Here is a 16,543-nt window from a genome sequence, read left to right on the forward strand (position 1 = left end):
ACTGCTCTTCCCTGATACTGCTCAGCCACTACTTTCTCTGGTCCAGCAATAAAGCACAGAGAGGTTATCTAACAATCTTTGGGTGGTCTTATTCTGTATGCACTCTATAGAACTGCCCTCAACCATAAATTTATAGTGAATTTGCAAACAGACTGTCCAGAGAGTTTGCACCCCCTCTGTCCAATTCTGTCTTTCCCATGCCTCATCACACAAATTCTAGTTGCTCTATTTGCCAACTCTGAAATCTGCCTCCTTACAGTACTTTGTAAAAACTCCAATTCTCTCTACCATATTGGGAAATTGTTCCCAGCAATGAGTTGGTAGGGCTCTAGTCCTGAAGATACCAAAGGAAAACACACACACACACAACAACAACAACAACACCCCACATTGTTCTTGGAATATAGGGAATTTACTAATGTAAAAAGAGAGCTTCTTCCAAGGAGATATAACTATAAAAAGCACCACTACCAGTACTCAGTATCAAGTATGTAAGGGCAATGACTACAATGACCTATCTCTTCTTCTGAACTGTCATCTCCTGCTGGCACATTGTCAAAATCAAATGGAAGCAGGAGGGCTGGAGGGCAAGAGCTGGAGATGTAATCTATGACCAGGCTCTTAAGACAAAAAGTGGTATAGGGGAAGTGGTAAAGAGATTTGAGTAGAATAAAACAACAATTAGCATACAGACATTTCTGAATTCAGGGCAATAAATCATTTCAAATTTATAATGGAAATATAATTATTCACATAGTTATGTAATCATTGTGTGTGTAATCACTGCAAAAATTATATAAGAAAATCTTATTACCTTGAATAGCACTGTGTGCATATATATACATATATATGTATATGTATAAATATATGGCTCAATGTTATTGAAAGGAATATAAACTGATATTTATGTAGATTTTACAAATATTCTAGAGCTGGAATAAGTTTGAGGATTTTGAAGAAGGTAGATTTAAAGTTAGGTAGGCATAGCTGGTATAGTTTTTAGAAGGTGAAATAATAGTCATCTTTTCTAATTTTCTGGTGGTTACATATGTACTACTGCTAATCCTCACAGGAATTCTCTAAGCTGGGTATTATTATCATTCTTAATTTATAGGACAGGACATTGAGTCTCAGAAAGACTAAATTCCACAAGATCACATAGCTGTTAAGTGATAAAGGCCGATTATCTGTAAATCCAAAGTTTACTTTCTTAACAGTACTGAGTGTGAAAGGCAATAAAGATAGTGAGATGAATGATGTGAGAGACATTTCACTTAAGGAGGAAAGGAATCATATAAACTAAAAGTCAATATTAAAATGTAATCAGAAGATTTATGGAACAATGTGGAGAGAACGGGTCTTTATGAAGTTTTTGGATTATTCAACGCATTGGAATTGTTCCAAAATGCATTAAGTTGAGAGAACATATGACTCATAGAATATTATTTATAATTAATATCCATTTTAGTGGCTAAAGTTCATAAGACAATTAAGGTATTAGTAACAGGAAAATATGATGAAAAGCATCATATTAATGGACTATTTTTTTAAACTTTCCTTCAGTCCAAAGAAAAAAAGGTATAATGCATATACCATTAGAGGTAGAATGTGACATCTGTGGCCAATGTCTAATAAAACCCAGTTTCTGAAAGCTTACACTGACAATACTAATAATCTTAGCATGATATCTTATCTGACTATAATGCTTGATAACTAAAGTTATCCTTGCTCTTCAACATTTTTGTGCTAATCAGGTCAATTTAAAAGTCATTTATATTATAATTTCATTGGAATTTTTTCCTGACCTTAACTTTAAAATAATGTCCTGATGAACTCTTTAGAAGTCCACATGATGATTTAGAAATAATTCAGTTTTCATGATTTTCAGTGGGAATATTCACTTACAGTAGTAACTCTTTGCTTTTGAAAATGGATCAGTCATGTACTGAAGCTAGGAAGCAACAGGAGACCATCGATTTCCGCACTTTGACATTACAGGCTAATGTTTACATGAAACCTGATAATATTTGTCTAAGACAATTTCATTTGCCTGATTAATACAGTTTCCTTCATTGCTTACATCTAATTTCAAGAGGCATATTCTGTCTCTAAATGTTCTTTTATCACTGATTCATTTATCCCATTTTTCTTCTTGATGTTTTTCCTTTAGAATCTTTCAAATACTACTGGAAATATTTTGGCTACTTCACAAGTCTGATAGTTCCATTATTATGGAAAATGGTGATACTCTAGATAATCCCATACTAACTGGACAAACGAACACATGGATGTTACAATATAAAAGTCCAAAGGACACAAGAAAGCAAAATTACATATTTCTTTCTTACCGTCAAGAATCAAATGAATGGATATTTTGGATATGTACATAATTGGATATTTTGAATAGCAAAATTTGGAATGTAACCGCCATCTACAACATACTGGTGATTGATACACTTTAGAAACTATGCCTTGGAGAATCTCATACTTTACCTTAAACTTACAGTATATATTTATCTGGTATTAGCAAAAATCTAAAATAAAATGAAATGTCAAATAACAAGTTTGATTCATGAAAAACTGACTTAGATTTGAATATTTCTTTATTTTCCCTGTTCCCTAAATTTTAGATAGCTTTCCAAAGACTCCTTTTATAGTACTTATCATATATGTTTGTAAATTATTTATTTATGTCTATTTTTAGCATTAGCTTCTAAACCTTAAGATGTGAAACACTGTTATAAAGTTTTTGTGAAAATCTAATGCCCACTATAGTGTTTGGCACCTAGTCCATGTTCCATGAATAGTACCTTAAACTATTGATTTCTCTGTTGTTTCTGTCCAAACAAAATTGTTTTTGTCCAAACAAAACTGTGATTTGTTGCCCGAACAACACTGTAATTTGTTTTTGCCCAAACAAAACAGTTGATTATTGTAATATAGTTTTGACATTGGGATTTAGAATGAAAAATCATGTTGGTTGAAAGGATGTTGACACAGTAGTTGTGTGACAGAGAATAAAGACGAATAAGTTATAATTAATGGTAAAGCATCACAAAACAACTTCTACTCCTAACTCTGGTGGAATAGCTTGTATTACACCAAACGTCTCATCAAAAATAATTATAAAAAAATAGATAAAACTCAAAAATAAGTCAAGCACACAACAAATATTTGTTTCTAGAATTAAGTTAATACTGGAGGGGTGCCTGGTGGTTCAGTAGGTTAACCAACTGGCTCTTAGTTTCAGCTCCGGTCATGATCTCAGGATTCATAGGTTCAAGCCCTGCCTCAGGTTCCATGCTGACAGCGTGGGGCCTTCTTGGGATTGTCTCTCTCTCTCTCTCTCTCTCTCTCGCTCTCTTTCTCTCTGAGCCTCCCTTTCACTCTCTCTCTCTCTCTCAAAAACAAATTAACTTTTAAATACATACATACATACATAAATACTGCAGAAAATTATTCATGTAAAAGAAAAATAAACCTAGAAGACTGAAATGATGTAAAAAAAAGTAAATATGTAAGTAAATGTAAATGAATGTTGACTGATTAAGACCCTAAAATTGTCTTTTGGGTGTTTATAATATATGTATAATTAAAGTCTACAAAAATAATTGTGAAAATATCAAGGGATGGGGGGAGTTATAATGTTCTATTGTCCTTGCATTGTGATAAGAAAGTGATAAGGGTACTAATTTATAATGTACTCTAATAATTAAGGATACATATTATGTTCTCTAGGGTTACTACTAACAACATAAAATTGAGCTAATACAGAGAAAAAATAATAGAAATACTTCATTAATATAAAAGAAGGCAAAAAGGGAGAATAAAAGGGATAAATAATAAAAGATGGAACAAACAGAAAACAAACACATAAATAATTATAGTGAATTAAAAAATAATGACTCCCATTTAGAAGTAAAGACAATCACATACGTTTAAAAAACTCAAACCCTAAATGCTATTTATAAGAAATCCATCTAGACTGTAATACTGTAATAATTGTTAAGTGTAGACACTAATGTATAAATAACTGAATGCATCCATACTAATGTTAGATGAAGTAGACTTTGTGACATGACCATTGGTGGGTCTAGAGAAAATCATTTCATAATGGTAGACAGGTAAATGCACTGGGATCACATTATCATTTTAACTATATTTATTTATCTAATAATTTACTGCCCAAATACATGGGGAAAAAAGCGAAATAGAAGCTAAAAACAGAAAGTAAATTCATGAGAGTAATACAGATTTCAGTAACAATTAAAAATTTGACACAATTGGCATACATTCACCCAATAAATGAAGAATACTCATCCATTACAAGTCTACAAAGAAATTTACCAATAACAGGTTATATTTTCTTCCTTTAAGAGAGGCAGACATTTCAGCATTAACATTTGATATTCTGAGATAAAAGCTGTCCTCCTACTCTGAAAATAATAAAATTTTTTCATGTGTTTTAATAGTTAAATTATGTAATGGAGCATCATGACTAAAGATGATAATTGTAGTACTAACACATAATATTCACTATGCTTAAAATATGTTTTAAAGAGATTTGCAGTTGTTAACATGCTTAATCTTTAAAACAATTCCTCATTATCCCACTTTATAATTAAAAGAAACTGACACACAATAAGATTAAGTAATTTGCACAAAAGGGATGCTAAACTGTCAAATCAGGATGTCTAGCTTCAGAATCTAAGACTCCCTGAAAAACTGGAATTTTCAATGAAAGTATAAATTACATTTTAAAGTTTAATTGAAGAGACAGATACAAGAAAATCTCAATAAATTCATATTTTAGAGAATGTATAATAAAAATACAGTGATATTGTAGAGAAATAAAACAGGTTGCAAATTTTTAATTTTTTAATAAATCTTTCAAACTTTCGTATCTCTACTGTAATAATATTGCATAGACACTACCCAAACCAAAAAGCTGTATCAATGGTTGATAATCATATAACCTAAAATTTTTTTGTTTATTTTTGAGACAGAGAGAGAGAGAGAGAGAGAGCGAGCACAAGTGGGGGAAGGGCAGAGAGAGAGGGAGACACAGAATCCGAAGCAGGCTCCAAGGCTCTGAGCTGTCAGCACAGAGCCCAATGCAGGGCTCGAACCCATGAACCGTGAAATCATAACCTAAGCCAAAGGCAGACACAACTGACTGAGCCACCCAGGTGCCCAAATAATCATATAACTTAAAATAAAATTATTTTTACTATAATTAAATATACTTTTCAATAATATGAATTTTATTTATTTTTAATTTTTTGAATATAGCTGGCATACAGTGTTATATTAGTTTCATGTGTACAACATAATTCAACTTCTCTATATGTTATGCTAACGCTCACCACAAGTGCAGCTACCATTTGTCACCATATGGCGCTATTACAATAACATTGACTATATTCCCTATGTAGTACCTTTTATTATTAAGTTGTTTAGTTATTATTTATTTAGTCTATAACTGGAAGCCTCTATATCCCACTCCACCCATTTTGCCCATCCCTCAACCCCCTCCCTTCTGGCAACCATCAATTTGTTCTCTGTATTTACAAGCCTGATTCTACTTTCTTGTTTGTTTATTCATTTATTTTGGTTTTTAGATTCCTCGCATGAGTGAAATACTATGGTGTTTGTCTTTCTCAGTCTGATTTATTTCACTTAGCATAATACCCTCTAGGTGTCACTATTTGTAGATGACATGGTGTACATGGAAAACCCTAAAGACTCCACTAAAAAACTATTGGAAGTAATAAATGAATTCAGTGAAATTGCAGGACACAAAATTCATACCCAGAAATCAGTAGTGTTTCTATAAACTAATAATAAAGTAGCACAAAGAGAAATTAAGAAAACAATTTTATTTACAATTGCATCAAAAAGAATACAATACCTAGGAATAAACTTATCCAGGGAAATGAAAGACCTGTACTATGAAAGCCATAAAATATTAATGAAAGAAATTTAAAATGTCTATACTAACCAAAGCAATTTACAGATTCAAAGAATTCCATATCAAAATGCCAATAGAATTTTTTCATAGAACTAGAACAAATGATACTAAAATTTGTATGGAACCACTAAAGATCCCAAATAGCCAAAGAAACCTTGAGAAAGAAAAACAAAGCTGGAGGTATCACAATTCGAGATTTAAAGATACATTACAAAGCTCTAATCAAAATAGATTAGACACAAAATAGATTAGGCACAAAAATAGAACACATAGATCAATGGAACAGAATAGAGTGTCAAACAACAAACCCACACTTCTACTGTCAACTAATTTACAACAAAGGAGGCAAGAATATACAGTGGAGAAAAGACAGTCTCTTCAATAAACCGGGAAACTCTAGGAAAACTGGACAGCTACATGCAAAAAAAAAAAAAAAAAAAGAATCTGGACCACTTTCTAACCACATTCACAAAAATAAACTCAAAATGGATTAAACACCTAAATGTAAGACTTGAAAGTATAAAAATCTTACAAGGAAACACAGGCAGTAATTTCTCTGACATTAGCTGCAGCAACATTTTTCTACACATTTCCTAAGGCAAGGGAAACAAAAGCGAAAATAAACTATTGGGACTACATGAATATAAAAATCTTCTGCACAGTAGAGGAAAACATCAACAAAACAAAAAGGCCATGTACTGAGTGGGAGAAGATATTTGCAAATGATATATCCAATAAGAGATTAATACCCAAAAAATGTAAAGGACTTAATCAATTTAGTACCAAAAAATAATCTGATTTAAAAATGGGCAGAGGACCTGAATAGACATTTTTCCAAGTAAGACAACCAGATGGCCAACAGACACATGAAAATATGCTCAACGTCACTCATCATCAGGGGAATGCAAATCAAAACCACCTCAATGAGATATCATCTTACACCTGTCAGAATGGCTTAAAAAACAGAGAAAGAGAGAGAGACAAGAAATAACAAGTGTTGGTAAGGATATGGTGAAAAGAGAACCCTTGTGCACTGTTGCTGAGAATGTAAATTGATACAGCCACTGTGGAAAACAGAATGGAGATTACTCAAAATTTTAAAAATAGAAACACTGTATGATCCAGTAATTCCACAACTGGAATTTACTCAAAGAAAACCAAAACACTAATTCTTATCCACCCCTACATTTATTGCAGCATTATCTGCAATAACCAAGTTATGGAAGCAACCTATGGAAAAGTAAGATACGCGCACACACACACACACACACTCACACAGGAATATTGTGCAGCCATGAAAATGATGTGGTCTTGCCAGTTAAACACATTTTTAATATTTGTTACATCTATTGTTGTCCTTTGCTGTATCTAAAAAAAAGTTGGTTCTTTAGATCTCCTAAATCATTTGAACATGTGTCATATATTATACACCTTCCAAGAGAAAACAGTGAAAGGAAGTACATGTGGAAGAATAAAATGATAATCATAGAGTTTAGAAAAAGAGAGGACAATTGCATAAAGGGATCCTCTCTGTTTGTAATGGCTTGACCTTGATATTAAAGGATCTGGATTTCCACACCCACCTCATAGAACAGGGTTCTTCACTGCTTCCTGCTGGGGTGGTGCAGGTAAAGGGGAGGTAAAGGGGAGGACTAGGGTAGGTAAGGAAGTTCAGCATCACGTATTTCTACTACTACTACTCCCTTAGTTATAAATGGGCAGATCAGAAAATAGATTTCTCTTTCCAGCAGATTGTACTGAGGTACTACCCACAAGCACTTTCCTAGCTGGGACAGTCTCAGAAGAAGCCAGTTAAAGAGAAGATTTAAATAAGAATCAGAATCTCATAACATAAATGAAATTATCCAGGTTGCAAGGAAAAAAACCTTTTATTTTCCAAAAGCCAACAAGATCTCATACTGAATGAAAAAAAGCAATGAATACCAACACCACATGACAGAGATTTTAGAATTATCTGACAAATATTTTTTTTTTAATTTTTTTTTTCAACGTTTATTTATTTTTGGGACAGAGAGAGACAGAGCATGAACGGGGGAGGGGCAGAGAGAGAGGGAGACACAGAATCGGAAACAGGCTCCAGGCTCTGAGCCATCAGCCCAGAGCCTGACGCAGGGCTCGAACTCACGGACCGCGAGATCGTGACCTGGCTGAAGTCGGACGCTTAACCGACTGCGCCACCCAGGCGCCCCTATCTGACAAATATTTTAAAGCAGTCACTTAAAGGGGCACCTGGGTGGCTCAGTGAGTTAAGCATCTGACTCTTTGTTTCAGCTCAGGTCATTACCTCACAGTTGGTTCCTTGGTTGGAGTCCCACTTCAGGCTCCGTGCTGGCAGTGCAGAGGCTGCTTCAGATTCTATCTGCCCCTCCCCCACTCACATTGTCTCTGTTTCTCTCAAAATAAATAAATACACTTAAAAAAATAAAGCCACAATAAAAAAAATTTCAACAAACAATGCAAATAGTTAAAACATAAAAAATTTAGGTGTCAGTAAATAAAAGTCTCAACAAAGAAATAAAACATAAAAAGAAGAGTCAAATAAAAATGTCACACAAAAAAGTACAGTAACCAAAATGAAAAGATCAATGGGTAGGCTCAGACAATGGAGGGAACAGAGAAAAAACAAAACAAAACAAAACAAAACAAAACAAAACAACATAACAAGAAACTGAAGTAGAAAAAATTTACCTAAGCTAAACAACAGAAGGAAAGTAGACTAAAAAAAACTAAAAATGAACAGAGTACCAAGGACCTGTGGGAATAAAATAAAGGATCTAGCATGTGTCACTGGAGTCATGAAAGGAGAGAGAATAGGGCTAAGGAAATACTTTAAGGAAATAATGACTAAAAATTTCCCAAATTTGGAAGGAGACATACACCTACAGGTTAAAAAGCTAAGTAAACTCCTAACTGGATAGGCACAAAGAAATTCATACCGTGTACATTATAATTAAACTGAAGACAAACAGGTCTTGTAGGCAGCTAGAGAAAAAGGACACCTTGCCTGTGGGTGAAAGTTAGCAAGGGTAGGAAAGAACTCAAAAGTATCCACTAATGAGATGTAATCAACACTTAGACAAGGTTCTATTCACAACAATGGAATACACATTTTTTTTTTCAAATATCCAAGGAACATATATTAAGGTAGATTATATCCTGGGCAATAAGACTTAAACAAATTTGAACTAAAATCATCTAGAGTATGTTCTCTGATCACAATGGAGTCAAACTAGAAATCACTATCAAACTTAACAGAAAATCCCCAAACATTTGAAAACTAAACAATGTATGTCTATAATAGCCATGGCTTGAAAAGGAAAATTCAAAGGAAATTTAAAAATACATTAAACTGAAAAAAAATGAAAATACAGACATATCAAAATGTGTGAGATACAGCTAAGGTAGTACTGAGAAACATACTATCAAAGGCATGCATTTGGAAAAGAGAAAAGTGTCAACTTAATAATATATACTCCCATGTTAACAACAAAGAAAAAGAAAAAAGCTAAATTAAAAACAAATGGAAGAAAGTAAATAATAAAATGAAAGGTGAAAATTTGAAAACAGAGTAGAGAAAGTAATAGAGAAAAAACAAATCAATGAAACAAAATTCTGGTTCTTTGAAACGATCAATGGAATTGGCAAAACACTGGCAAGACTGACAAAGAAAACATGAGAAAAAAACACAAATTATTAATATTAGGAATACAAGAGGGGATATACTACAGACCATACCGACATCAAAAGGAGAATAAGGGCATACTATGAACAATTCCACGTACATGGATTTGACAACTTAGAATTCACTCATTACTTAAACACACACAGCTGCCCACCCAGCCATGCATACACACATACACACACACACACACACACACACACACACTCACTCACTCACTCACACACTTCACCTGATATGAAATATTTACTGGTAGTGGGGCAGGTACTAAGTAAGACAGTATTAAAATTTTTAATGTTTAAAATAAAATTAAAAATAGAACTCAAAAAATCAAAAATAGAACTACAATATAATCCAATCATCCCAATTCTGGTATTTATCCAGAATAATTAAAATCAGGATCTCAAAGAGATATTTGCACTCCTATATTCATTGCAACTTTATTCATGGTAGCCAAGAAATGGAAACAATCTGAATTTCCATTGAAGGGTACATGGATACAGAAAATGAGGTATGTATTTACCATGGAAATCAGCTTTAAAAAAAATAAGGAAATCCTGTCATACACTACAACATGGATGAACTTTGAGGACACTTTAAGTGAAATAGTTTAGTCACAGAAGGGCACATACTGCATATATCTACTTATGTGAGGTATCTTAAATAGTCCAATTCCTGCAGAAGAAAGTAGCATGGTGTAAAGATGGGTAAATTAAGATTTATTTTTCACTGGGTATAGTGTTTCGTTCATGCAAGACGAGAAAGTTCTAGAGATCTGCTTGTTGTACAGCATTGTGCTGCAGTTAGCAATACTGTACACTTCAAAATTGATAAGAGGATAGACTTCATATTATGTGTTACTTATCATAATAAAAAAAGGTTAATTGCTACCATTAAGTTCTTTACTTTACAAGCTTTATCATACAAATGCTGTGTGTCAATAAAATTGTGAACTCTAGGTGATAAAAAAAAAGTCATTCAATGTAATTGGGCACAAGAGCCCAACTGCAGTAGATAAACACAAGTGTGGAAAAAAATGAAAGGTAAACACAAGTGTGTTTCTTGTAATGCCACAGATCTTGGTTAGCATAAAAGAAAACAAAATAAATTTTAAAATATTATAAAATACTGTAGAATTATTATAGTTTCTATCTGTACAAAAAAGGTAAAGTATGAACATGAAAGAATAACAGATGAACAGTTTAAAAATATGTATTCTTTTTTTAAAATATAATTTATCATCAAGTTGGCTAACATACAGTGTATACAGCGTGCTCTTGGTTTGGGGGGTAGATTCCCGTAATTCATTGCTTACATACAACACCCAGTGCTCATCCCAAGTGCCCTTCTCAAATAAACTCAAAATGGATGAAAGACCTAAACGTGAGACAGGAAACCATCAAAACCCTAGAGGAGAAAACAGGCAACAACCTCTTAGACCTCAGCAGCAGCAATTTCTTGCTCGGCCTGTCTCCAAAGGCAAGGAAAATAAAAGCAAGAATCAACTATTGGTACCTCATCAAGATAAAAACTTCTGCATTGCAAAGGAAACAATCAACAAAACTAAAAGGCAACCGAGTGGGAAAAGATATTTACAAATGACATACCAGATAAAGGGTTAGTATCCAAAATATAAAAAATTTCCCAAACTCAACACCCCAAAAACAAATAATCCAGTGAAGAAATGGGCAGAAGACATGAATACACATTTTTCTAAAGAAGACATCCAGATGGCCACCAGATATATGAAAAGATGCTCAAAAATCTGTATTCTTAACCAAATTCTTGCTGACTATGTGACCCAAATCATGTAAATTTTAGTTATTTTTCAAGTATAAACTGACTCTTTAAGTGGAAAGTTAAGGTGTGAAAAATACAACATAAGGCATTCAGAATCTGTTGAAGACTGAATCTATAGAATGTTGCAATGTCAATTTTTGAGATGGGTTTTCCATAAACATGTACTGAATTATCTAGATTAAGTTTTGTTTCCATATATTCTCACAGCAGTAAATTCTTATCCCAAACATAGCACTTACCATATTCTATAATAATAATGATCTGCATTTCCATGCTGTCTCATGTTGCAGTTTGTCCATTCCTTGAAGACAGGCTAAAATAATGTCCTTTTAATCATTTTATCCCTAAGGCATGTCATACACGATGAATAGATGAGCAGAAGTTGAAGAAATATCATCAAAGCTTCACATGTACTATAAACAGCAAAAAGGAGTTGTGAAATTATGAGAGCAATGAGCTATAATGAATAATCAAAGTAATTTAATTTAGAAATGTATGTATGAAAGGCAAATATGGATTACCAATGAATAACCAGAGAGCTAAGCAATTGTATCCTAAAATACAACTAAAAATAGTACAGTATCCATTAAAAATAAGTGAAGGATATGGAAAGGTAATTAATAAAAGAATTATGAATGAATGAGAAGCAAAGAACAAGATATTTGATATATAGTTACCAGAAGAAATGCAAATAAAATAATAAGATAATTTTTTTTGCCTTGTAAAAAATCTAGTGTTGCCAAAATTGAAGCTAGAAGTTGAAAATACTTCATAACCTGGTGATAGCAGTAGAAATTTTCACATTCATGGAGGATAGTTTGAATGCGTCTACCTAAATTTAAAATCCAGCACTCCCATTTCTGGAATTCTATCTTAAGTATATATCACACATGTGCACTAGGATATGCATCCAAAGTTGTTCTTTGTGCCTTTGAAACCACAAAGACTAAAGCTGCCAATAAGAGATACATTAAATACATTAAAGCACAGGCATACCATATGCCATATAGCTATGTCATCATTAAGAAAGATTGTAGAAGTATACACGTATACAATATAAGTATACTTATATTCCAGAAGATATAAGTGATACTGTATAGATATAAACAAAAAGATTCAGAAAATTATGCAGAATATGACTGACTCAATTTGTTATATATATATATGGCATAGAAATATGCATATATCTGCATTTGCCCAGAAATGGTCTAGAAAGATACACACTAAGCTGATTTGGGGGGAGGGGGGTGGTGGGTGGAAATTATAAACATATTGTTGGCAAATGCACTTCACTATTCTGAATCATGTGGTGTTTAATCAAACGTAGAAACAAAAATGAAAATAAAATGAAGAACACAGATAAAAATTAAAAATAGGTGTAATTCTTAATTTGCCTCAAGAAAAGGAAAGGAACTGAAATGTATGAATCAGCAGGGACTTGGAGAATTAGTGGACAAAGCTGAGCATGTTATTTCAGGACATATGTCCTTTTTATAAAACCATCAGGGTTATGGGGCTTGAGAATATATAAAACAGCCCATAGATCAGATTGTAGCTAAAGGGATTCATGCTTGCATGTAGTTATGAAGTTCAAATTGGAAGCTGTTCAGGCAGAAAACTAATAGAAATGGGTGATAGCTAATTAACCTAAGGCTTCAAAGTAATTGCTCTGCAAGAAGCAATTTAGAAGGGACCTTTCTCCTTTTTTTTTTTTTATTTTTGAAAATCGTAAAATGCCCTATTTGACTTTTGGTGCATGAGCAAAAATATATGTATACACACAAATATTGATTTTTTAAAAACCTCTACCTTATCCAACTTCTTTTAAAAGTCAAAAAAAATCCCAAGAACAGTACTTTGTATCAATACTGAATATCCCAGGTTTAAGACTTAGCCATGAATGGAGATAATCAGAGTAGATTCCTGAAGTAAATATGGGTAGGAGGATAGAGTTATACTGATTAATCCCTCCCTGAGCCTCACCACTAGGAAGTCAGTAGAACCAGCTACTCTAAAGCGTACTTGTTTGGTAGAGAAGTAGATCCCCTAGCAAAAGCAAGGTGCACTTGTGAAAAGACTGAGGAACGGGGTGCCTAGGTGGCTCAGTCAATTGAATGTCTAACTCTTGATTTCGGATCATCTCATGATCTCATGGTTTGTGGTTTTCAGCCCCATGTTGCTCTGTTCTGACAGCGCAGAGCCTATTTGGCATTCTCTGTCTCCCTTTTTCCGCCCCTCCCCTGCTGACTCTTTCTCTCTCAAAATAAATAAGTAAACATTAAAAAAAACTCAAGAGAAAAAAAAGTGAGGAATGAATGTACACCATCCCAAATCAGCCCCTGTCTGCCACAATCTACAACTCTGGCTTCCTATCTTTCATGCGTGTTTCCTCTTATTTTTCAAAAATATCCAGACCTGTATATCATATACTCTTTCCTTCTCAGAGAGAGGAGCCCCAAATTTCCTGTATTTCTATATACAGTTCCAAATACATACACTTTGGGTACTACAGTGTTCTCTCCCCCAAATTAGCTCAGTGTCTTGGACTTACAGCTTCATGGCACATAAGCTTCATGTACAACCCACAGATTTGGAAATGACATCAAAGCAAAGAATTCTTATCAGAACTTCTGCAACCATGGATCCAAGCTTTAATCGACTGAAGACTAGTCTAGATTCATTCTGAGGCCATCTTGTGCTAGCATTGTATAAATTTTAGAGTTAAACATTACCCAATATGACTACAGACTAGTACATATTCATAATTTCTTGAGAAACGTATTCAGTTTTCTAGGTGTCTCCAAGAGTCAAGTTGTCAAAAATTTATATCTTCCATAAAATTAGAACTCCTATAGAATTATAGAAGTTTTTTAAGATGGCTGCTGTCTGTTGCCCAGGATTCAAATTTTCAATATATTTTCTCCCCAACATTAGGTTTCACTCAGATACGGTTAGCTAAGGATTGTGTTTAAACTTGAGCCAGCTATGCTGGTCAAAGATTGAATGATTACATAGAGTGTTTTTTTTAGATCTGAACCATTTATCCTCCTGGTACAAGGGTGGGAAGGATTTTCCTAAGGCACACTGGCTACATGCTAGAGATATGGACAGAAAAAAGCCACCTGGGTGGCTCAGTTGATCAAGTGTCCAACTTTGGCTCAAATCATGATATTGCGATTTAAACTTGAGCCAGCTATGCTGGTCAAAGATTGAATGATTACATAGAGTGTTTTTTTTAGATCTGAACCATTTATCCTCCTGGTACAAGGGTGGGAAGGATTTTCCTAAGGCACACTGGCTACATGCTAGAGATATGGACAGAAAAAAGCCACCTGGGTGGCTCAGTTGATCAAGTGTCCAACTTTGGCTCAAATCATGATATTGCGGTTCCTGAGTTCAAGCCCCACATCAGGCTCTCTGTTAGCACAAAGCCCGCTGAAAATCCTTTGCCCCCCACTTCTCTGCCCCTCTTCCAATCTCTCTCTCTCAAAAATAAATAAACATTAAAAAAAACTTAGCATGCTACACCAAGAAAAAGTGAAGTTAATTTTTTTTTTAACGTTTATTTGTTTTTGAGACAGAGAAAGACAGAGCATGAATGGGGGAGGGTCAGAGAGGGAGACACAGAATCCGAAACAGGCTCCAGGCTCCAGGCTCCGAGCTGTCAGCACAGAGCCCAATGCGGGGCTTGAACTCACGGACTGTGAGATCGTGACCTGAGCCGAAGTCGGCCGCTCAACTGACTGAGCCACCCAGGCGCCCCAAAGTGGAGTGAATTTTTAAGACCCAAAATGCATGCTAAAATCATTAAATTTTTAGTGTTGTTTATAGTTTTCTAAAATTAGACTGGAAACTACTTCAGGGAAGGTATCATGTTCAAGACTTTGTCTGTTGGATCATGAAATGGATAATGATGTGTGGAGAATTTTACTTCATTGACTGGTTTATAATTACTAGCCACAAGATTCATGATAAATGGCAAATTTTCTAATATTTTGTTTGTTATGTCTTATCTTTTTAAAAAATAAAATTAGGTAATTCACCTAGCTCTTGCCATTTACAAAATTATGGTAACATAGGTCTTGGAAAAACAAAAGGCTTTTTCAAAATTATCTCCTGAATTGTTTGTGCTTTATATAATATTAATATCTGTTTATTTGTCTTTTGTTGCAGGATTTATTTATACATGTGGTGGAACTTTAAAAGGACTTAATGGCACTATAGAAAGCCCTGGTTTTCCATATGGATATCCAAATGGTGCAAACTGTACATGGGTAATAATAGCAGAAGAACGAAATAGAATACAAATTGTTTTTCAGTCATTTGCTCTAGAAGAAGAATATGACTACTTATCCTTATATGATGGACATCCTCATCCTACAAACTTTAGGACAAGGTTAGTGTGATTTGAATGGAAGAATGGAGGGAAAATATGTTATGGGTAAAATGTTATTTCACACAGGGTGCTTAACATTTGTGGTACAATTGTATGAAAGTCATATTCACTATTTAATTATTGTTAATTTGGAAATATATCATCTCATGAACAAATTAGTTCAGTGTCTCTGACTTCATAATACTATATTAATATTATCTCTCAAAAAAGTGAATGTAAATTGAATTGTGACCTTTTTAGATTGGTTAAAGGTATTTTACTTTTGTTAAGTGCTTATTTTCAGGTGTCATTACTTATGGGCATAACTTTTGATAAAAGTGAAAGCATACCATGTAATGTGGCTACCCAATTTTAATATACAATATGCAGAAATACTTAAAAATTAATATTCATATGAAAATACATTAATTTTATAAAATATGTATGGTTTATAAAATCTAAATATCTGAAAATTCGACCCTTTAATGTCACCAACTAGGAAATTTACATTTGTCCATACAAAGGAAATTATTTATTTATAAGCTACTCGATAAAACAGGTGTGGACATTAGCTGGTACCCTGTCATTTAAGTGGTTCTTCAAAATTTCTTTTTGAAAAATAGAGTATCTAAATATGTGAGAAATTTTTGCTGTCTTAGCAAAAACTCCTTTTAAATATAGATCAACTCTAATTCAA

At 33.6% G+C, this 16,543-nt stretch overlaps 1 protein-coding gene across 6 annotated transcripts in view; it reads left to right on the top strand.

Annotated features, from left to right (window-relative positions):
* The window catches only part of CSMD3 (CUB and Sushi multiple domains 3), a 1,255,667-nt gene that overhangs the window by 118,967 nt on the left and 1,120,157 nt on the right, over positions 1-16,543 (top strand). For all 6 annotated transcript variants that reach the window (XM_045453867.1, XM_045453870.1, XM_045453869.1 and 3 more), the window contains exon 2: positions 15,645-15,867. In XM_045453867.1, the coding sequence (XP_045309823.1) occupies positions 15,645-15,867 (223 nt within the window). The remainder of the gene's footprint in view (positions 1-15,644; positions 15,868-16,543) is intronic.

Source organism: Leopardus geoffroyi, chromosome C3 (genome assembly GCF_018350155.1).
Source record: "Leopardus geoffroyi isolate Oge1 chromosome C3, O.geoffroyi_Oge1_pat1.0, whole genome shotgun sequence".
NCBI classification, from domain to species: Eukaryota; Metazoa; Chordata; class Mammalia; order Carnivora; family Felidae; genus Leopardus; species Leopardus geoffroyi.